We start from the raw sequence: 24,516 nt of genomic DNA on the forward strand, positions 1-24,516 counted from the left end.
AAATACATGCTTTAGACCAGAAATTGTTAGGTTTGATAACAGCAAGTGCAACACAAACTGCAAACTTTAATTGATGCACATGTACATATATATTACTGAAACTATTTCTTCATCTAGATTTTGTACCACAGGCTACTACATCCCCTAATTGATGGAACAGGTTTGCCAGGTACAGAAATAGAACAGGGAATGGGAGTGTCAGAGAGAGCTGCTAGCCCAGCCCCATTAACATGAAATTCTCAGTTTGTCAGTGGGAACAGGGGGCTAAATCTGATCAGTCTGAGCCAAAACCTTGCACGTTTGCACCCAGTTCTGCCTCATGTTTTCTGTACTTACGGCACAGAGTTGGTGACCTCCAGTGAACAGCCACCCCTTTCTGTGCGCAGGCATGTGCATAGGCCGCAACGGCGTCACAGAAACATGCGCAGTCCCCAACAGACTCACAAGCACAGGTGTCATACAGGCAAATGTCAATGTAGGGCTCTGGATTCACCTACAGGAGACAAGGGCAAAGGACACTCCAAGTCCTTCATCTCCTTCCTGTACATATCATTAACCTTCAGATAGTTTGGCTGCTCCACTTGCCAAGGGTCAAGGTGTCACATAAATGAGTGCAAATCTTTCTGCTGATGTCAGCAAGGACTGCAGTTTGCAATCACTTAATATTTTTAAGCCTTGTCCCCATCCCTCTCATGCAGCAGCTTGGGTATACCACAGCCTGAAAGGCATTGCATTGGCTCAACTCCCCCTTCCCTCAAATCTCAACCCCTAGGCTTCACTTCATGTACAGTCCCTGGATCATACAGTAAAATTTCCCTTGGGAAGAAGTTACTTTATAGCTTAATAGGTGTGTTTTCCCATAAAGGTGCATTTTCCCATAAAGCCTCCACTACAGAACAAGGTGAGAGATGAGAACACCAGCCAGCCTTCACAAAGTCCTATATGCTGTCAGCACAACTATACTTTTTCCCTCAGCTGTAATCAATGCCAGCACAGATCATGCAGAATTGAAGAACGTGAAACACATCACCCAATACTCACCAATTTTGTGCATTCTTCAAAAACACTTCCAGACAAAATGCTGCATGATGATTCTACCATCATCTGCTTCACTGTGTTTCCACCACACAGTGGAGACATCAAGGTCTGTTCCAAGCTGGGCTTAATATTGTAAGAGACAAGCAGAGATTGTTTTAGTCCTGCCTTCAGGACCTCGGGACTCTTCAAATTGAAGTAAGAGACCCACTACCAAAGGAAATTGTTTCTCTGAGTAAAGTTTCAACCTGTTGCACAACACACACAGATCCTGCTGCAGCAGAGCAGATCACCTCCTTGATTTTCTCCAGCTCTTACTTGTACCCTGAAATTTTAACTCATATTTAGATGACAGGAAGACCCACTGTGCCAAATACCCAATCTGACAAATGATCATCCACAACTCCTCAGCAGGTCCACGAGGCTTAAAAATATTATCAGATTTCAGCAGACAATACCCAAGGCTGCTGTTGAATAAAAATAGCTCAGTAATCTTCCCACCTCCAATTTAATTTATCTAAGAACAAGAAGCACTAGTATTGACACAGAATTTAAGACACCAACACCCTGCAGTTCCTGTCCTGTGCCTATGGCACTGAAATGAGAAGCTGCTCCTTTTCAGTCTGATGCTGTGGCCTCACTCCACAGTACTGCAACCTTTTATTGCACTTCAGTCAAATGAAAAAAGTTACCTTCAGAAAGGTAATATTGTGGCTATATCACGCTTGCACATAATTAGCAACTAACCCAGAAGATTTCACATGATCACAAACAAATGCTTCAGTGTGTTTGTCTGGTAATTCAAATCTTGTAAGAAAATATCTAGAAAAGGCTTTTTCCACCTGCTGCCCTAGCCACTTGGACAGATTTTCAAAAGAAAAGCATCTTTTGAATTGATTGAAATGCTTCGTTTTACAAATGTCAAAACAAGTTGTTTCCAAGGTATTTCTTCACACATTTCATTTGGAAATACTTTGGGCTTTATTTGTCAGCTACTCACAAATTTCTTATTCAATTTCATTCTTTCAAAACTCTGTATTTGGAAAATAGGAAGTAGACTCATATGTGTAATATACTCAGAGCCCCAAGAAATTTCCAGCACTGGGACATAGATAACACTTTCAGAAAGCAGCTACCTTCCCCAAGATTCACATGCAATGATGGATAGCAATAAGCTCTCCCATCCCCTCCTTTATCCTGCTTTTTCTGATCAAGCCTTTCCAACCTGGAAATAAAAGCAGAATTAAATAAAAAAAAAAAAAAAAAAAGAGAGAGAGAATCATATAGAAAGAAATTAAAGAAATTAACCTGTGCATTCCATTGTTTGTAATGGACAGACTAAGATTTGGGATATAGAAATCTGAATAGGGAGAAACAAAATTTTTATTTGAACCCACTGTGATAAATAGGTATGATTCGTGCTGATAAAAATTGAAACAGTAATCAATATTGATACAGTAATTAATATTTGAGAATAATAAAACAGTTAATAGTTAAAAGTTGTAATGCCAAAGAAGAGAGGGAAAGGAGGGACTCCACCCACCCCCCCTTCCCAGCAGATGTTCTCAAGGACCACAGGAAAGAAGCTGAAGATACAGTTGCTAAAAATGACCAAGAACCTGGTTGGGTCCAAGAAAATGCTAATTATAAGGGACTTATTGCTTTGATATGTAGATGCAGTGATACGTTAGTCTTGGCTTACATTGTACTGGCTTGGTGCCCATGTGTAACCCAAAGGTGAATTAAAGGACAACGAAGAAGACTACAGGGCCTTCATCAGTGACGACCCCCAAAGACTTGTGCGACCACCAAACCGAGTGGTGGCACATGCGTGGTAAAGGTGGTAATGAAGGCGGAGACAGAAAAGTGACGAACCGAAAATAGGAGGAGATGGCATTGACACATGGCATATAAGGGGTGACTTTTACTTGGCAAGCTTGTACGTGAAGTGGCAAGGGTCAAGAACCCTGCCCTCCGTACCCCGCGGTTGTTTTTGCTTATGCGCTATTATTTGAACGAAATTATCCCTTATTTATATATTTTCTAAACTATTCAATTAAAATTGTTGCTACCTTAAATATTGTTTGGTTTTTTTTTTGATGGGATAATTGGGCAAACATAACACCACTCTGACTGAAAATTACAGTGATTTTTTTTAAAGATTAAACTTTAAAATGAGATTTCCAGTGATAGCTGGATTTCAAACATCTGGGCTGGATAACTCTAGGAACAGTCTCTACTAAACAAATTGGCTATTTTAACATTCCACTGAAGCCAGGCAGCCCAGAAGCCTTACATAAGTTAACTGGCCTTTTACCAGATTTTAAAAAGTAATATTTTTTGGCAAAAACATGGAGGAAAGAGCTAATTTCTACTTATTTTAATCCTTCCAAAGCTCTTTTTCCACTCTTCACTGATAGTGTAACCCACACTAATTAGTTTTCACAGTTCATTCACAATTACCTTTGCAACATCAGCACAGTGGGAATTAACTTTCCAAGAATTCCCAAAGTCAACTGGATCTACTTCAAGATGTTCACTACTGCTGGTCAAATCATTGTTTTGAATTCCATCAAAATTTCCACACAGACCACACACTTGATCCTTGCAGGGAAAGAAAGAAAGCATTAATCCTACAACTGTAGACCAGCTTAGGGTTTTGTTAAGTCTTTTCAGCCTGGTGCTTTAATGCCATGAGGTTCAAAAATTGAATACCCGTGTCCTTGACACAGTCTCTTTCAGAGAATGTATAGCTCCCATTCCCACTCTGCTTTGCTGAAAGCAGGACCACGCTGTCCCCAGGGACTCCCAGAAAGAAGGACTGCTCTAATCAGCAGTGCCCAGTGGCTCTGTTTGGAGTGTGTCCCTACAACCTCATTTCATTTTTGGGGATTGCTGTCCTATCACCATCACCAGTAAATCTGGTTCTTATGCTGCTCTGCTTGAATGCAGAAGAAATCACACCTGGTTATTCTGAGGTCCCACAACACTCATCCTTTCTGTCATAACTCATTTCCAATGATCCAGTATTTGGCCCTCATAGTTGAACAACCAGGAAAATGAGGCAGTTATACAGTACTACCAAACAACCCCTCAATTTTTGAACAAGTGCCTAACATACCATGAAAATCTATATTAAAAAAAAAAAACAAAAAAACCACACATTCCCCAGGGACAGGTTAAGTGCATCCTTTAGTGAGAATAAGAGGTGGAGCAAAAACCACTTACTCTGAAATTGCCTTTTAAGATAATGGAGACTCCCATGGCCAGGTCCCAGGTCACACTGATGCTTTTGCCCAGTAAAATGATGTAATAACGGCCAGACTTGATGACATCTAAATTATCATTTTCACCCTTAGGAGGTACCCTGATGTTTACCTGAATGAGAGAAACACATTGTACTATCAGCAGTGTCTCTAATTATTATTTAAGGTAGGTGATTTTCCCAGTGGGACATGTTAACAGGTGCTTCCATTCATGCTGTTCTTCAGAGAGTTTCCATACACTATCCAGATGCTCCAGAGAAGATCAGAAATTTGGGATACAAGTACAGTCTTTCAACCTCATCCCCTTTCCAAAGTCTTTGAATGTGGTCCCAGGGTATAACACACAATGCCAATATATGAAGCAGGGCTGATAAAGACAGGGTATACTCAATTAATCACCAGTTTAGTATTGGTCACTGGTTCACTGAATAATTACATGTTGGTTCGGGCTTTTTTTATTTCAGCTTTTTAGGAAACTTAACAATTCTGTCCTTCTGCTGTAATAAGAACTGGGAGAACCACACATATCAGTGGCCTCTAAAAGACCAGCCTTATTCTGGAGTCAGGAATCTTCTTCTCAACTAATTACACCTACAGGAAAAATCCAGAGGGATTCCTTTTGGTGTCTATTCATTTTTTCCATCACTTTCCCTTCCCCTGCGTGCCTCTTTCTTTTTCCATCTGGCTGCAAATTCACTGCCTCCAGCTACTAAGAATTTAAGAGATTAATTTAAAATGCTCTCTTTCACACCACAATTCCCTTTCAATGGGAACTCTAAGAGGAATATTAAACACATTTGAAAAGAAAAGTCTGGCATGGCTGCTACTTTAAGCACCATATTAATGCATTAACTGCTTAGTTCTGGAAGTTCTTTTAATCAGTAGAAATAGCAATTAATGTAAGGGAGAAAGAAGAGCCCAGAAACCATTTACCCACTCTCTTACTTTGAGGGCAAAATATTTCCTTATCCCACTATTCTTTCTTGCTTGATTCAGTAAAAGCTCAGCACAGTAATTGAATTATTTTCATCTCCAAGCTATCATCAGAAACATTTATCCCAGAGAAGACAGTTTACATCTTCCATGGATTTCCTAAAGAAGGTCTTCATTGTCTTTAGGGAAGATATGAAAAGATATTTTAGGTAATTTTCTCCTATGCCAAACATATTACTACACTTGACCACTTAAAATTCTTCAACAGTCTTGGTCTTTCCAAATTCAGAGGTTCCAAAACACAGAAGAGGACAAAGTTGAGCTGGGAGGTTGACTTAAATTACAGAATTTTTATGTTTATGGAGGCTTTTTGCCCAACCATGAAGTTATAAACTTTTGACCTTGCAAACTTGCAGATTTGTTTCAGAAAATAAAAAATTATTTCATTTTGTTTTAAATGTCAGCCAGAACTGTAACATGTCAATTAAACCCTCATTTACTAGCAGCAGTAGAAGCTGCTCTCAAAACATATCATCTTAAAACAATGTTAATTGGAAACATTATAATGGCTAAAAGAATACCTGATTCTTCTGCTTGCTTCTAAGGATTCTTGTGGAAAAAGAGTGTAGAAAGTCATTACTGAATAAGAATTTGCCTAGGAGTCTCCATATCTGTTGGTTTTCCCTAATGTCTCTGTTAGCTGTTGATATTTCTAAGAAAACTTGCTCTGTATATTATTACACGGAACCTTAAACTCTCCGAAAAGACAACTGAAAGTTCACTCAGGGTCATGTGGACAGTGCTGTAATACAGACCTAGGTCTTACAAGGACAGGCTCCCTCAAGAACATCCTCTCATGCTGGAGCTGCTGGATGCCTAAATCACCTGCTGTTATCTTCTGGCCCTTTCTTACATATCCAAATGGAATCAGAGCTTTTCTGAAAATCTGTCCTCTAAAGAAGCTTTCAGACAAAGCCCAGCTAAATGGAATGATACCTGCACTGCTATTTACCCTCAGCCAAGTCAGGGATTCTTTGGCAGAATTTGGCAGAAATTAAAAACTGGACAACCAATATCGCTTGTGCTCATTTCTGCACAACTCAAAAGCCTGTATGGATCCTATGCTGTCACAGTGCACTGCACAGACACCTTTAATAAAGGTCATGTTTTTGTGTGCTGCCAAGGCACAGTGGCAATTTGCAGGCAATTCCAAACCTGGTACAGCTTTGTCTGCTAACCCAAAACCAGGCAAATGTAGAGTGGTTTCACTGGGAACATTTTTGCAAATGTCTGGTCCAGACACCAGCTCAGAGCACAGGACTTCTGAAAAAGCAGTGACTGAAACAATAATCCACTGCACCCCTGCAATGGCTAAGCTCACAGGCAGTGAGAATTGTTACAGTGCTCGAGGCAAAGGGCTGAACTCTGCCCTCTGGAAAGCTCATTTCCTGCTGGGAAGGGACATGGGAGATGGAAGAGATTCTTGGTCAATTCTTCCATGTTTGTTGGTAGCAAAAGGGAGGAAAAAAAAGAATATAGTGAGGAGGATATTCCATCCAGCAATTTAACAGGACAAAGGACAGCTAACATTCCAGTATCAACTTGTTGGAGCAGTGACTCTTTTTTTTTGTGCATGTGTGTGTTCAGTCCTTCAGCTTGCTAAATTAGTTCTGATGTTTTACTAGCCACAGGTCAGTCTTCTCTTAGCCCTTCCTTGCACTTCAAGTTGCTGGAAACAGGCTTTGACAAACCATGTTTAGAAAGGATCTGAAGCACCCAATACATGAGGGATGTGGAGCTGTTGGAATGAGTCCAGAGGAGGCCACCAAGATGATCAGAGGGCTGGAGCATCTCTGTCATGAAAACAGACTGAAAAAGTGAGAATCGTTCAGCCTGAAGAAGGTTGCAGGGAGACTTCATTGCAGTCTTTCAATAGCTAAAAGGGCTACAAAAGAGCTGGAGAGAAACTCTTTACAAGGGTCTGGAGTGGGACAAGGGGAATGGCATCACACTAATAGAGAACAGGGTTAGACTGGATGTTAGGAAGAGATAGAGATCCTTCCCTGTCAGGGTGGGGAGACACTGGCATAGGTTGCCCAATCCCTGGAAGTGTTCCAGGCCAGGTTGGATGGAACTCTGAGCAGCCTGGAATAGTAGAAGGTGCCCTGCCCATGGAAGGGGAGTAGAACTGAGTAATCTTTCAGGCCCCTTCTAACCCAAACCATTCTATGATTATCTGAGATAAACTGATTGGCAGCAAGAAATAGCAGAAATACCAAATAGTAGAAATACCAAAAGAGCATCATACCTCTGGAAGCAAAATGGATAAATATAATCCTGCTAACCTGATTGTTTTATGATCAAGAACCCCTGAGTGTGAGGTCATTCCTGCTTCAGCTTACTGAACAATCTGAAATTATTTTCCCAAACAAAAAAAACAGGAAGGAAAGAGAAAAGAAAGTATACGTACGTTTCCATTGAACAGCTCTATTTCCCCTCCTTGATACACAATGATAACCCTTTTGGTGCACTTTTCTCCAGTGAAGCCACAACCTTCATTTGAAATGAATATCTGAAATGTTCCAGAGTCACCCTTGCAGAAATCCTATCAGATAAGAAAATAAATGAGTCAGTAATGAAAAACACACACAGGGAAAAACACAGAGAAAAAAGAAGCCTCAAGCAACACTGTGTAATCTGTGGTCAATAGGATATATATTGGCATGCTAACTGTTCCCGTGTTCATTTAGTTTATTCTTAGTACTGATATTCATGTGTCCCATCCCTTACAGAGTGAGGCACACTTTGCCAGTGACACACATATGCATAATTTGGAGAGTATTTTTTTGGCAGGGAGAATCCACCATGTTACAGTATCTGTGATATTTAAAAATGTATGATGGGCACAGGGCACATCTGAATACACAGATAGCTTAATGTATTGATTTTCTTTTAAATCCAGAATTTCTGAGATCCTTGGAGAGTTCCTACTACATTTACATGATAATTCACATCTCTCTGGTCTTTTAGATTTTATTTTTTGGTTGTGTTCATTTTTTTCAGTACACACCTTTTCAGAAAAAGGCCCTGTGTGGAGCTCTCTGTGTCTGTCATTTAAGGAAAACAGATCTGAATTCCATTTTAAGTAGTTTTGTAGTAGCCTATAGTATTGCTGCCCATAAGACCTTTACACAGAGCTCTCAGTGGTGGCAAAGCAATCACTCTTCAAATATAATCCTGGAATCAAGGTGGGAGCATATTTCAAAGACCTAGGCAGAGGCAGGTTGATCACACCTTCCTCCCTAAGGAGAATTGCAAGGAGGAATGTGCCTCATGAGGACTCTGTGGGGAAAATAATAACCCACCCAAGAAACACATCCCACTGTAATTGCAGAATATGGTTGTTATCAATCACCAGTGAATCCATCTAGTTTTAGAACAAATTTTCAGATAAATCCTCGTTTGCACAGACATTTCTAAATAGATGGTAATCTGCATGTAGATGAGCCTTTATCTTAGTTAACTCTAAATTCTGGCTGATTCCACAAATAAAAAGTTGGTTTTAGTGTGCTCTGCCTTTATCCCCCTCTCCTCCTTGCTGTGAAGAAAATGGATATTGTCAGGGGACTCCAAGCAGGTGGTGGACGGAACAAGACAGGGATCATGCTGAAAGGAATGAGCAGAGCCTGTGCTCTGGGTGCATTTAGGGAAGGTTCATTGAGCATTCCTTGTCTCACTCAGCCACACAGCAAGCTACCACTGCAGGATAAAAAGGAAAAGAAAAAAACATTGATTTATGGATAGCCAGAATTCCATTTTGGAGATGAGATTCAGACAGCTCTGCTCTGTACCAAAGTGCTCTCATAAGGTTCATGATGGCCAGTGGGACACATGACAGCCTGATTTCTGTCACTTTTCAAAATTCTCAAGACATCTCTGAAAACATAAATAAGCTATAAATAAACTCTATCTTTCTCTACTATACATCTGGCTTAGTAATTAGAAATAGTTTACTGTGATTTATCCAAACACCGGGCTTCTCACCTGGTGTAAAACTGTTTTTATATATCAGGCAGCTTTAGTATTTGACATGCTCTTCTTACCTGAGCTAGCACATACTGGCAGTTTCCTGGAAACTTATATTTCAATCCATCAAATGTCAAGTAATGAGCTGTACCAATAGCAGTGCAGGTGCCATCACACAGATTTTTGGTGCACTCCCACTTCCTCCCCTGGCACACACTGTAACAGAGAAAAGGAGGCAATGACAGTTGTCCTTATGTCAATGTAAATTACAAGCAAGAGAACACAAAGTGCTTTAGACAAAGTGAAAGTGCCACAGTCTCTGCGTCCAGGAGCTCTCTACCACCAGATGAGAGGCTCTCTCATCAACATAAATCAGCATATGTTAGCAGTGGGTGCATAAATCCAAATAGTGCAATAAAATAAAAAGAATAAGGAATGTGTTTCTCTGCTTCTTACAAGCTGCAGTATAGGACTCTAGGTGGTTTGAATTTCCCTGTTACAAAATAGGTCAGGACAGAGTCTGCTGGAATATTCTTTTATACTAGAATTTGCTGGAATATGCTTTTATACTAGAATTTTATGTAGGATATGCTGCTCTGCTCCAAGTGCCCTTGCTGCAAAACAGAGCATCCACCATTCTTGCCCTTTTCCAGAAGTATCCTGGAGGAGCACAACCTTGCTACAGAAGCTGCAAATATGAAAGGGGAACTCTCCCTTGACATTCACAGGCTTTTGATTAGTGAAATAAATTGATTTGCTAACTAGCAAAAGGCTGAGCAAATAAAGTAAAACTTAAAATCAGTGGAGAGTTAGAATACCATTTCACACAATATCTAATAATAAACATTTAATAATTAATAAGCAATATATTGCTGGAGGATGGCAAAACATTCATCCCCTAAATGCTCCATAAATGCAGATGGACATCATCACTGCCCCAGGAATTTTCTAACCAACCTCTGTGAGGGCAGGGAAAGAGGAATTATATCCATACTTTACAGACATAAAAACTCAGGGATAAAGAACGTGAAGTATTTTCCCAAGATCAAATTGCTACCTGAAGGAAAAACTGTGCACTGAACTGAGTTCTCTAATAGTGCCTGAGCATAGATATTATTTAATCTTGGTAACATTTTGCATCATAATAAATATTGGTCAAGACATTTTCTTCAAAGAATGAAACTTCAGTAACATGAAACCTCTTGCCCCCTCTCCTCTGCTGACAGTTAGACAAGAGCAAGATTTTGTAAATATGCGCACGGACAGATTAAGAGACATGGGGTGGTTAAATTCAGATTAGCAAATTTCTGCAATGCACTGCTGCACAAGTGTGACTTCAAAATTTTCATTGAGCTCCACAATGAATTCCCAATACATTGCATAACAAAAGGTTTGCCACTGGCTTAGGCTTGGAAACATTCCAGTGTTCATGAATTAGGGTGTCCCATATGTCAAGTCAGATGTAAATGCCAAATCTGACACCTCTGGCTCATATATTGCCTTTGCAGGTGTTCACATCTGGCTAAGAACAAGTGAGAATGAGAACTCCTGCAACAGCAGTACAAAAGGCAAAAACAAAAGAAAAGGAAGATCTCAACCTCCAAAATGCAGACTCTCAATTCTTATTAATTCTCAAAGCAATAGTAATTTCCTATACCACTTTCTAAATTACATTTGACTTGATATTTGCTGAGAACTATCAAGAAACTTTTCAAAGTCACACAGTGCAAAAAAGCCCTAGTGACATTTTTGAAGGGACCTTATCTCCAATTTTACTTCCATTCATGAAAAACACCTAAAACTTGAGGAAGAGGTTTTTATCAGTGAGAAAAAGTCTGATTTCTAACATTTCCTTGACCCTAATATTGAAGGAAATTCTATGTATTTGAGAAAATATAATTTACAATGGTATTGCCAGAATTGTGGGCAGTTACAACAATGAAGCAACATCATTATGATTACCTTAAGATCAAAGATTATATGAAAAATTGACAATAAAAAGGCTGATCATTATTATTGTGAGGAATCTTGCAAACTTTTTAACACTCAGAAGTTTCACACTTACTCTTCTTGTTTCAATAAAATTTTCATGGTGCCTGTTTTTCAGCTGAGTCACTTTTACCTAAATGCAATGTAAGCACATTACAGAGTATGTACCTAGACAAAAACATCAAATTCTCTTCCATCTTTTTCCCTTTCAAGCCTATTTTCCCCAGATTTAATTACAGAACATGGATTCACAATGTTATATGTAGCTGCAAAGGAAAGAAATTAAACAAAACACTGGGAGATTAATATTTCCATACAAAACCTTCATCCAAGACTAACTCATGTTAGTTAGGAGTGGTCCCATTAGTTAAAAAATCTTGAAATCACTGTTGTTCAAAGAGCAGTGTACCAAACAAAAATCAAGCATTGGACTCTCTAGTGGTGCTGATTCTCTGACACAGCTCCAGCCAGTCATACAGGATGACAAACATTGCTTCTGGGGTTGCCACAGAGTTGGGTAGGAACATTAAGGGTAGAATGCATAACAGATTCTCAAGTCTGAGTTCAAAAAACCCCCAGGATTTTCACAGTGCTGGTAGCTGAATGTCCTACACCCTGGACTCTTGGAACTCTGAAGGAAAAGCGCCACCATTCCCCCCCACCACACACATGGAAAAAAAGCACCTCAAGTGCAGCCAGTGTGCTGTGCAGGAGAAGGAAAAAGTGGCCCACTGTACTTTAAGCAAAATAAAAGTGGCCCAAAGGCTGTGCTGAGGGCTTCCCTCCATGCAAATTGAGCAGCCCAGAACTCCCCTTTGAACCTATAAATCCTTTCCTAGCAACCAAGCAGGATAATGGTGAAAGACATGGAACATTCACTCTTTTCTTATAAGAAAGTAACAGTTTTCCATCTATTTTCATCTTTTTTAATATAACAATAGATAGAGCACTCTTTTGAGATATAAGAGGTTGACCCTGTCTCTTCCTAATTCTTTATTATTTCCCTGAAGAGCTCCTTTCACATTACAGCTGGTGCATCACGCCCCTTCTGGCTGGAAAGGGCTGACTTGACAGGCCTCAGACAGCCAACAAAAACGGAAACACAACAGCAAAACTTAGTGAAAAAGCCCAGGCTCCATTCCTCCCACCCCAGAGCATATAGGTCTTAAATTGTTATCTTGTGTTGCAAAATCCACTATCTAGTGCCTACAGAAGAGTTGCACAGACACACAACTATTTGTAGGGCCCGAGGCAGAGGTTGCCAGACATTGCAAGGAATTTTACTGGATCTTTATGCAACATGCAAAGGGAATGTGCTGTCTGTGCAATTAATATGCTGCAAAAACTAGCTTTCTCTAAAAGAGATCTGTTAAGTAAACAATATTTGGTGTTACCAGAAACACAGCAGAACGCCTAAAGAGAAAAAACATCCTTCCTCACCAGGTGTTGCAGTCCTGAGTCACTGTTTCTCCCTTGGAATATTCTCTTCCATTGTGGAAGCACGGGCACCTCTCAGGAGCAACACACTTGTTTTCATGTCGCACCTAAGCAGAACACACAGTTTGTCACCACCTGGGGCAGCTGGGACATGGCCATGTGCAGGGCAAGCAAGCAGCCAGGAATAAGCATGGAATGTGGGGATGGAAAATAAAAGAAAGATTGAAAGGAATAAAAGGAAGGATGAAGGCTATCCAAGGTGAGAAAGGTACAGTACTACTAATACTTTTAGCCATTAACATAAATAGAGCTGTAGGTATATAAATCACAACTCACTCCTACCATCTCAAGCTATTGGGAGAAGAGATGACATTACAGAAAAATGGCACAATGAGAAAGTCCAGGATGCAGTGAACCAGGCTAACGTGAATATGGACAGCAGGTGAATGGCTTCTCACACACAACAAACTGGAAAAGGGCCTACTAGAAAAGCAGACAAAGGGCCCAGATGGACTAAAAATGGAGACAGGAGCATCAAGGAGACCAGAAGCCGCAGTGCCTGACTCACCCATGTGCAAATGCAGGTTCTGTTGTTACAGACAACAGCCTCTTGACAAAGCCAACCCTCTATCAACTCTCCTCTGGAAATTGCAGCAATCACTCATTTTCTTTCAAATCCCTATTTATTTCCTGGAAGGCTGGATAAATATCAGTCCACTTGAGGCATTATTCTGCTCTCTCTGCAACAGGTCCTGTTGCTAGGAAGTAGGACATTATCTTCTATCCAAATTCTAATTTTCACCCTTCTGATCCAAGTTTCTCTTTATATAACAAAAAAATCATTTATCCCACTTAAACAAAAAAAAAAAACCCACAAAAATAAAACAAAAAAAAAACTACAGCCAAAGAAAAACAAGTAATGCCTTTAGACTATTCTGTTTCTCCATTCATTTTCTCTTTTGTTTTTGTTTTTTTTTTTTGTGATTACTTTCCATTTTTAAGACCCCCAGTTTTTGAGAATCAAACATAACCAAAGCTGGCTATGCTGACTTTTCACTCAATAGCAGTTCTGGCAAAGCCAGGATAGGTTTGGCTCTGGTTTCATGGAATACCTAAATGGAGAGTCCTTCTCCTTCTTCGCATTCAAAAGTCACCAAATATCACCTTCCCACTTTAAACTCTTTCTGCAAAATCATTAAAATAGTTTCTTTTTTACCATTAAATATGGGCCAATGAGATCAATGTAATCTGAACACCAGGTTAATAAAGAAGAACAGCTTTGCCTTTTCCTATGGGGACCTAGAACAACTCACAAAAAAAGATCGCACAGCGCAGAAACCCTTCCTTCATATGCAGCTCCACATGTTCTGTGGCTTATGGAGAGCTGCATTATGCCAAATAAAATCACTTTATTGAAGGAAGACGGAAACAAAGAAATGTTTTTCTAGATAATGGAGCTACAGCTCTGCCTTCACCTTTACAAAGGATGGTGGGAAAGTCCAGAGAAGACCAGAAAGAAGAGTTTAATACCTTCTTTCCTTCCTTCTTGGTGGTATTTAGGAAAAAAAGCAGGACTATGACCTCATATTCGTGGCTACATTTCTGAATTTTTGCAGAGTGTCCAGCTACACAGTTCACAATACACTTGAGGGCTAGCCTCTGGATAAAAAACTAGGGATTGGACATCTGGTTAGTAAAAAGAGAATCAGAACCTCTTCTCCTTGCTCCCTAAAACTGGTACAGACTGGTATTAGCATTTTTATCACAACCAGCACAGCAGCCATAAAGCCACCAACAGAGGGAAGAACATCTTGTCCTGAACACTGACAGAGTGGGTGGGTGGGATTCAGCAAGCAGGACACAAAAACCCCAAGTGGACTTTGACCAGAAGAATGCTCATTCTTTTCTGCAAAATTCAATGAATTATGATTTTGTTAACAGTAACACACAATCTATTGGGCCTATTAACACCCCTTCCAAACTCTGGGGCATATCTGGTAGCCTGCTGCCATGGTGCACTACAAGGACCATGTGGTACGACAGTACAAGGACAGGAGCACTATTCATTAGCAGCTGGATTTTCTCTGGAAGTCTCTCAATCCATCAATAGACTGCAGTTAATACAGGAGATTTAGCAGTCCTGAGTGCTTGAGATTATAGGAGGCAGCAGCACTGGGGAGGCAAATATACAAAAAGACAGAGGTTTGTAATGAAAACAGCAGCTGTTTGCACCATTTAATGCCCTTAGGATGATGCTCTGCATCCATGGGATTGCAAGTGGTTGACTAACAACTCTCCCATTACTTGGGGATCAAACAGAAATGTCTGTAATTTCCTTGCTCTGTCTTATTAATTGCTAAACCTTGAAAAATCTTGCAAAAGTAAGGACAATATTACAGGTTTCAGAACCTTTAAGATTCTCCTTACCCATACTCCTAGGAGGTGATTGTTCTGCTCTGCTCTGCATGGTGCAGCCTAACTTTGAGTCCCCGGGGCAATTTTGGGCACCACAATAGAAGAATCTAAAGCTGTTAGAGGAGGCTGTAAAGATGGTGAAGGGTCTGGAAGGGAAGACACATGAGGAGTGGCTGAGGGCACTTGGTCTGTTGAGCTGGAGAAGAGGAAACTGAGGTCAGAGTTCACAGCAGTTCTGCAGATTGCTCACAATGGGAAAAGGAGGGGCAGGCCCTGATCTCTGCTCTGATGAACGAGGGACAGGACCTAAGGGAATGGCTGGAACTGTGTCAGGGTAGGGTTAGGTTGTTTAGGAAGTTTTCTTCCCCCAGAGGGTGGCGAGGCTCAGAACAGGCTCCCCAGGGAATAGTCACGGCCCCAAGGCTGCCAGAGATCCAGGAGGGTTTGGACAATTCTGTGTTCTCAGGCACAGGGTGAGATTGTTGGGGTGTCTGTGCAGGGCCAGGAGTTGGGCTGGATGACCCTTGTGAGTTCCTTCCAAGTCAGGAGATCCTATAGTCCTGAAATCCAACTCAACCTAAACTTTGAACTCTCTTGGTCAACACAATTCGATGAGTCCCTCTGTCAAGGGAAGTTCAGACATTGCTCTGTTCCTCCTGACACATGCGTGGATTTCAGTGGAAAGTCAGCCAAATATATGAAGAAGCATGAGATTACATAAAGTGGGTCAGATGAGAACCAAATAGCTAACAGGCTTTAGAATAAGAAATTGGTTTGGGGAACAAGGGACCTTAAAGATCACCCAGTTTCATGAGCAGGGACACCTTCCACTATCCCAGGTTGCCCAGAGAACCATTCAACCTGGCCTTGGACACTGCCAGGGAAGGGGCAGCCACAGCTTCTCTGGGCACCCTGTGCCAGGGCCTCAGCACCCTCACAGGGAAGAATTTCTTTCATAATTTTTTTTTTTAACTAAAACAGCCTCTCACTCTTACTGTGCAAACAAAGGCAAGTTAACAACATGTCAGAAGATCAAAATGTGCTGGTCTACACTTGACTTCTCTTTCTTAGGTTAGCTGCATGTCTCTAATGTTTATATGATATGCCCATCTCCTCATGAAGACATTGCAACATAGGATAGTCCCACACTAAAAAATATACAACAGAGAAATCAAAATTTCAGTTTAAAATAGGTAGAAAGAAAAACAAAAAAAACTTCCAAACTTTCCTGCTTAAGATGTTTAGGATTTGTAGGGTTTTTTCCCTTTTTATACTAATGTATCAACGTTTTAGAAATAGTTTTATTTCAGCAGTCAGAATGCAATAAAATATTTCATTTAAATTTTAAACCGTAGTCTTTTGTCAGTTGTTGGGAATAGAAAAAAAGTAATTTTCTACTTTTGGAATGTCTGGATTTTGTGCTCTGTGATTGTTCTGTTCCTCTATTTCCCCAGAAAGGTGGTTAACACTCAATTTGTATTTTTATTAATATTTTCCAATGGGAAAAACTGAAGTGCAGTAAACTAATCTGAGAAAGCCTATTTTCCCCCACACATCTGCACATATGCTATGATCTCTCTTTTCTGCTGTGCAAGAGGGTGACAAATATGGAGAATTTCCCACCTTCCAGATGATCAAAGACAGAAGAATTATTTTTATGACATATTGAACATTTTTTATTTGCTAGAAATCAAAGCAATGTAAAATTCTAAGTCAAGATGAACCAGAAAACTTATATTTGAAAGAAATTGAAAGAAAGTTTAAAGTTTGGAAGAAGACAAAAGAAATTGGGTTTTGTCTTCAAGCTAATAAGTTATCTGTGAGCATTGATAACTTTCATATGCTACTGTATTACAAAAGAAAAGAAAAATCTTCAGTAAGAAGGCACAATTTCTTCCAGCATGATAATATGTGCAAATATTTATGGGAACACATGTTGAGTAATCCGTTACTTCCCACAGACCTTCCTGCAAACAGCAGCTCACCTCTGTGAGTTGCTTGTAAATTAGGCAGGATTACAGCAGACTGACAAGTAAAATAGTAATTCCTTTTTCCAGTCCCTTTATTGCTCAACTCTGTTGTACAAGCCTGGAAAACACAGACTTTGATTTGACTTTGAAGAGGTTTGTCTCTGTGCTCCCAGAGTCTCTGTGTTAGAAAAGGACAGGATGGAAAGGAGAATCTGGTCACCAACCAAACCCTTCTCTATTGGGGGAGCACAAAGCCTCACTGCAGAGCACAGAAATAAGAAAAAAGCCTCTCCCAAACCTCATCCCATTGGGTGAGGAGAAGGAAACTGCTCTTTGAGAATGAGCTGACAGCTCCTGCGAAGCCAGGAGTCAAAGACAGGGCAAACAAGACAGACCTGAATAGGGACTGGTCTTGATCATGACTTTGCATGGCAGTGGTTACAAGATAATCTACATGGGCTTCTCCCATTGTGGCTTGGGTGCAGCTCGTGATTTTTATTCTCTGCCACAAGGGAAGCCAATGAGAACAAGTAATTTCAGACAGAGTTTAGTGAAGATTAAACCATACTGTCATCTAGTGGACAGAGAATTTATTTTACTTTTTTTTTTTTTTAAATAGTGAGCCTGATTCTTCAATTCAAAACCCAACAAACCACCTTGTTGAACTCAGGTGTGTTTCACATCACTGCAAAGTGAGCTGGAGTCTCCAGTTCCAAAAGGCCAAAGACTGCTCTCTTGGCAACAATTTTATGAAGCAATTATTTGTTTTAAGTTACTGAAAAAGAATACAAAATACTGTACCAAACATGAAAGTTAATTACTATGGGAGTTGGGTTGTTTTCCTGTGGAGTAATTATCATAATTTGTTTTCCACAATTATGTCAAAAGTATACTATTACCATGTCCCAGAACTGAAACCAAAAATCTCAAGCTCCTTTACCAAATCAGCTGAATGTTAGATGCAAATAAAAGCCTGTTCATCCTGGAGCTCTGGGAACTTTAAAGTAGAGAAGCTTTTCCAAAATTTTCCAAGTTTTCTTATCTCACTACTATTTAGGAATATTTTTCACCTAAAGGAAAGGCATTTACAGACTGAAACATGAAAAGAAGCAACACTTGTTTTTAAAATCATGGTGAAAATTTATGGGTGACTTCAGATTCTGTTCTTTTTCACCTCCAAGACATTTCACAAGCCTTAGCTTTTTTCCTAGAGCTGGCATTTTATTCTGAGTAGAATCTATTTCTATAAATGGGAGTTTATCAGCAAAATACACTAGCAACGTTCAAAATATATGTTTATATTATTGCTAAAAATTATTGCATAATTTGGGAAGAGCTATTTTTCTAGAAAGATAATTGAAGGAATTTGGGGGCAGAAAACAATTAAACTTATTCTTATATTTGAGGGTTGCAGTGGGATATAACCATGGACCCCAGAGAGCCTCTTTTCAGTGGAAAAAAAAATGGGTGTGCTTAGTACAACACCTGCAACTCCGAGACACACTCTGACATCATCCTAGCAAGATTCATAACCCACATTCCTTCTCACAGGGTTGTTCAATTTGGTACAACCCACAGGAAGGCAGCTGGAGAGATGGAAACTTGACAAGGAGGAATCAATATCAGCAGGAAGGATGGCTGGATCAGAGAAACCCAAGAATGGGTTGGGTTGGAAGGAACCTTAAAGATCATCTTACTCCAACCTGCTGCCAGGGGCAGGGACACCTTCCACCAGCCCAGGTTGCTCAGAGCCCCATCCAACCTGGCCCTGGGCACTGCCAGGGATGGGGCAGCCACAGCTTCTCTGGGCAACCGGTGCCAGGGCCTCACCACCCTCACAAATAAAGACTTTTTACCTCACACCCAATCTAAATCTGCTCTCTGCCAGTGTGAAGCAATTCCCCCTTGTCCTGTCACTCCACGACCTTGTCAAGAGTCTCTCTTCATCTTTCCTGTGGGCTCCCTTCAGGCATCAGAAGGCCACAATGAGGTCACCCCCAACCCCTTCTCTTTGCCAGGCTTAACAATCCCAATTGTCTCAGCCGTTTTTTGGAGGAGAGGTCCTCCAAAGTAGGCCCCCCCCCTATGATCTACCTGAATATGGGTGTCTCTCTACTGTCTCTCTGGCTGAGAAAGTTCAACAAGACTGAGGAGGAGTTTAGGAGCAGAGCTGAAGGAAGACATAAACTTGTTTTCAAGGCAGGCTTTGGAATTTTGATTAATAATTATTTTTGCAAGCTAAAGTTCATCTTCAATGCTTGTACATGTTCTTTAAGCCAGTCACAACTTGACAGTCAATACTTCACAACCACTTATTCCCAAGCTGCAAGAAGACTATTGGTAGCAGAGAATGAAGGCAAGAAACAAACAGGATCTGCTTCTTGCTGCTGTATTGAAAGCTGCTTACCATCCCTTTTGGACAGAGGCATCCAGATATGCAGCCATGGCTGATGCACTCCAGGTCATAGTTTTGGCAGGTCTTGGTACATTCCACTCCTTCTGCTCTTGGGTTGTTGGCAGGACAGATAATTTTTTCCATGGGGAATCTGCATGTCAAGCTCCTTTTTACTTAAAAAAAATGAGTTCACAAAAAGTGCAATTAGAACTCAAGTACTCATTGTTGGCACAGTATTTTTCTAAAAGGTGGATCTTTGATTTGAAAATTAATTTTATTAATTAGAAAATTAATTTAGAATATAGCCTGAAGCAACACCACTACACATGACATGGCAAAGAAAACAGCCCCTACTTCCCCTGGAGTGACCTCAGTTAGGCTGTCACGAAAGCAGCTATTTAACACTGAAGCAAAAAAGCTGCACTAAACATATAAGTGCAACGCCAGACTGCACTGGGGCCATACAAATACCCCTAAGCATTGTACAAAGTTAGCAGAAAATTGATATTCTGAGAAGCAACAGCATCTTATATTATTGCAGTTAGACCCATTTCTCACACTGAATATAGCTACATAGGTGACTGTAAAAGCAGTGCCCTGAGCTTCAATAAAAACTGTTTGAGACTTTAGGATCTGACAGAAGATCAGAATGTCCCAAGAAACTTCAGGGTACTATTTCAAGTGGTACTAGCAATATGTCTCTCTGAGGTTTTGTAATTCTTGACATCCTATTATCAGGAAAAGCATGTCTTAGGAGCATTAAGGGAAGAGTTTGGTGAGATATTCACCTGGAAGGCTTCGCCTGAAGAACAGGTGGCCCAACCAGTGACACTGTCACTGGTGTCCTAGCAAGCAACATTAAGCAGGTCACTGCCCTGTACCTACAGAGGCATTTACAGTGTTTTCATCTAGAAGTTGATTTATCCTGAGAAGGTGCAAAGACAATTACCCCTTGTCTCCAGTGCACTGGCAAATACCAACCAGAAATTTCCTCCAGACCCCAGGTACAGGTGCATTTGTCAGAGTGCCGTGGAAGTCACTGTGGTTAGCTCTACTGGTGTTCCCACAGAGATCATAAGTTATCCTGAGCTGGAAGGCACCCACAAGGATCACGAAGTCCAGCTCCTGGATATTCTCAGGCCTCCCCAAAGCCCCACTAGCCCTTTCCCCCCTGAGATGCATCCAGTCTCAAACCTCCTATGCCATGAAAATCCCATAAGCTCCATCCATGTATCAGTGGGAAACTCCAAAAGATCCCAGAGCACTGCTGGCCTTTCTCCAATACTGCAAACCCCAGTTAGATGCTAGAAGTGTTCCCATGCACCTTTCACAGCCAAATGTTCGATAAACCTGTCCACTGATGGGAAACATGGTATCAGTCTCCAGGAGGTTTCATCGAGATTCCTGCTGGCTGGAAGGCAAACTGGAAACCTGGCAGCAGTATAACCTTTAGGCCACTAAAAGCCTCATTTACACCAGGAAAGAGTTTGCATCCTACTAGTGAGAAACAGAAAGTATAAAATTGATGAGTTACTGATGTCTTGTGATCCTCAAATAGCAACTGGGGACCTCAGATCACTGGCATAGGTGATCCTTTAACCTTTTCAGCTCAAGAGAGACTGCAGTGGTTAATTATAATTTTGAGAGGTGAGATTCAGTGAGCCCTGCACCCTCCCATACATCCCTTTTGTTTCTATCCCGCAAAAAAAAAAAAAATTGGAAAAAATCTCACAATATCACAGCTGTTGCAACCTCTGAAATTTCTTCTCCAATCAAAACTCCCAAGAGACTGAAGAGAAAAAAAAATCAAAATAAAATATTAAGATTTTAAGGCATACTAACTTCTGGGAGATGGCCTCTCATCAGCAAAAACATCAGCCAGGAAGGCACCAGGAGCTCTGTTTGTACTGCAGTGCATAAATCCATTCTCACAATAGCTAAGAAAAACAAACAGAGCTTATATGTAATTAAACAGCATTCAGCTTTTGCTCACACTGGTTTTTAGTCAATAGGGAACTTGTCAGAATACAAAACTACACCTCAGTGGGGCTGAGCTGTTGCTCTCCATCCACTGTGTCTACCAACATTAAAGGCAAAAATTCCTTAAGGGAGTTGATGCCATACAGTGGCATGGAAATCCAGCTGCCTGCTGGCCCTGACCTGCTGGATCCAGTGCAGCTGCACAGGGATAAAGCTAAGCAAGACAATAGTCAGCTTTGTTGAGGAAAAGAAGTAAGGGACCATCCAGTTACTGAAACTTGGGATTTTTGTGGTAGAGAGGAAAAGAAGACACTGTTCCCAAAACTGGGCCTGTCCAGAGATTGCATTCCCACTCCAAGTGTACTGCTACTCAATTTAACAATTAGAAATGCTTTTTAATACTTGTATCTTTGACAAGATGTAATTAGGTTTTAACAGTTAAGAATTATAGCACAGTACATTAAAGTGACATTTTAAAAGCCCACAAAGTAGCTATTGTCAGTAATTAAGCTCCATTTCAAACTCGCAGGAACTCTTCATAGGACAGGGCTTAATACCGAGTAAGGTGGTATTTGAAATTAATCAGAGCGCGATACAATAGCAAAACTCACCATTTGGATTCTTGGAGGCAAAATCTTGCCTTTTCTTCAACTAGTTTCAGTGGATGCACAGGAACTGACCCAACAACTCAAGCCCTCCAAAAAGTGGAGCGATGGTGTGTAGGGAAGGGTTAGGAATAGGGCGCTTACCACAATGAGTAATGGTTCGAGAAGACATCCTCTGGCTGGAAGATCTCCCCATCATAGTAACAGGAGCACTGGGATTTGGGTACACACTGCTCATGCTCATCCAGGTATTGCCCGGGGGGACAGTAGCACCCCTCCAGGCACAGCGGCTCACAGTCCTCCTCCGGGTAGGACAGAGACTGGCATGTCTGGTTGCACGGCATCCCACACTGTTGGTACACCTGGCCTTCAGGACAGGCCATTGCTGGTGAAACACATGAGGGAGAAGAGCATTTGATTCAAATCCAGCTAAAGGAAAAGCTGCCTAAAACAGACTGGGAAGCTTGGGATTAAAAGGCATTTGCTCAATTTATTTGTCAATGGAGTGTTACACCATCCCTCCTTAACTGCAGCACTGGTGTAGCCTAAGGCACTGCTTATATATACACACAAACAAAACCTTACTAAAGGAAATTCCCCATAAATGTCAGGACTGGACTACCCTGCACTGTGATGGAAATCTAGCCACAGAATTTTGCCCAGAACATGAAACACACACTCTGTCCAACCTCTGTTATTATCTGGATCACAGTCAGGATAACCTAACTGAAGCTCCCCTGAAGGGAACCTATAAAAAAGATGGAGAGACACTCTTGGCAAGGGCCTGGAGTGACAGAACAAGGGGGAATGGCTTCACACTGACAGAGAGCAGGTTTAGACTGGATCCTAGGAAGGAATTCTTCCCAGTGAGTGTGCTGAGGCCCTGGCACAGGTTGCCCAGAGAAGCTGTGGCTGCTCCATCCCTGGAAGTGTCCAAGGCCAGGCTGGATGGGCCTTGGAAAAACCTGGGCTAGTGGAAAGTGTCCCTGCCCATGGCAGGGGGTTGGAATGACACGGTCCGTTGGAATGACATGTTTGGGTCCCTTCCAGCTCAAACTATTCCATGATCCCATGCATTAAGAGCATTACAAGTGTCATCTACACATTCACACCTCTTGTCCTTTGCAACATATTTAGGGACTATTTGGTCAAAATAAGTAGAAAAGTAGTAGAAAAGCATTTTTTCGCTTTAGTAAACAGGAGTGCAGCAATACACAACAGCCTCACATCCCAGAAGCACTCTGTGGTTTCTATGAAAACAAGTGCAAATAATGAAGTAATTTAGCAATCACGGAGCCAAACCTTGATACTAACAACTTTCGATTATTATCTCTTTCATATGGAGACTAATTATGGCCTTTGTAGCCATTTTGGCTTCTTCATTTTTAAAACTGCCACTTCTACAGGGCCGATTTTGAGGCATTCACCTCTGCACATATCAGCATCAGCACGAGGTGGCAGCTATGACAACACATTGCAGAAGATAGGACACGAGCCTGTTTTATCAAGAGTTTGAATTTAACAGGCCTCCTGATAACCAGGGGTTACACTGTAGTTTGTAGCAACCTTCCACAGCAAACAGTTGTAAGGTTATGAGGAACAACGTTGGCACATTTGTACCTTGCTGAAACCAAGATCAAAGGGTTAGAGAGAAAGCCCTTCCCCTTGTAATTCCTGCAGAATGATGTGATAATCCCTACTCTCTTCTAGCTCACATCCCTGGGAACTCTGGCAGCCATGGAATAACAGGATAGTCCTGCAGCTTCAGCCAGGGGTTCGCTGGACTAGCAAAGCAAGGCCTATGTACTGACCAGTGACTCATGGTCACCTTCACAAAACTCCTCTGAAATGAAGAATTATTCCTGCCTACTGGAGAGAGACATGGTTGCACCAGCTTCTCTTGAGGCCCCTGCAGCCCCATACATAGTAGTATAACACCCTAAACTGAAAATCCAGCCCAGAAATATCTAAGGTGACTTGAACCCCTCTTAAGAGCAAAAATCTCCCAAATCTGGGACCGGTGCCCAAACTGCTTAATGTACCTTTCACAGCACAGTCCAAGAAATGTGCGCTCATCAATACAGCAAATGCTTCCTAATTCAGGACAAAACAGAAGATAGACTCATTCACTGTTACAGGAATTTTTGGCAGCATTCACAAAAATGTGCTTCTGACTTACATAAACCTGATCTTTGCAGTAGATCAAACCCTGAACAGGCACAGCCCACGGCTGAGGATCATTTTAAAAATAACTTTCATTATTAAAGGCACATCCCAGCAGGAGAACCATGGGGCCTCAGCCAAAAGTACTATTTGTTACACATGAACCTCTGGAAACATGGAACTGGTTTGGCAGGTTTCAGATGGGTACATCAGTTTATGAGTTTCAAGATTCAAAAAAAGGATGAGATAAATGAGCCCAGAATCCTGCCCTACTTTCTAGTCAGTTGTAACTCCCTATCCAC

General features: G+C 41.1%; 1 protein-coding gene across 3 annotated transcripts in view; it reads right to left on the bottom strand.

Moving 5' to 3' along the window:
* Positions 1–24,516, bottom strand: part of VWF (von Willebrand factor) — a 127,747-nt gene that overhangs the window by 64,174 nt on the left and 39,057 nt on the right. For all 3 annotated transcript variants that reach the window (XM_064701787.1, XM_064701788.1, XM_064701786.1), the window contains exons 16-25: positions 22,196–22,436; positions 21,309–21,403; positions 19,479–19,639; positions 12,690–12,793; positions 9,338–9,476; positions 7,705–7,839; positions 4,264–4,413; positions 3,499–3,639; positions 1,042–1,161; positions 337–493 (exon numbers count right to left, since the gene is read on the bottom strand). In XM_064701787.1, the coding sequence (XP_064557857.1) occupies positions 337–493; positions 1,042–1,161; positions 3,499–3,639; positions 4,264–4,413; positions 7,705–7,839; positions 9,338–9,476; positions 12,690–12,793; positions 19,479–19,639; positions 21,309–21,403; positions 22,196–22,436 (1,443 nt within the window). The remainder of the gene's footprint in view (positions 1–336; positions 494–1,041; positions 1,162–3,498; positions 3,640–4,263; positions 4,414–7,704; positions 7,840–9,337; positions 9,477–12,689; positions 12,794–19,478; positions 19,640–21,308; positions 21,404–22,195; positions 22,437–24,516) is intronic.

The sequence above is a fragment of the Zonotrichia leucophrys genome, chromosome 1A (genome assembly GCF_028769735.1).
Source record: "Zonotrichia leucophrys gambelii isolate GWCS_2022_RI chromosome 1A, RI_Zleu_2.0, whole genome shotgun sequence".
NCBI lineage: Eukaryota > Metazoa > Chordata > Aves > Passeriformes > Passerellidae > Zonotrichia > Zonotrichia leucophrys.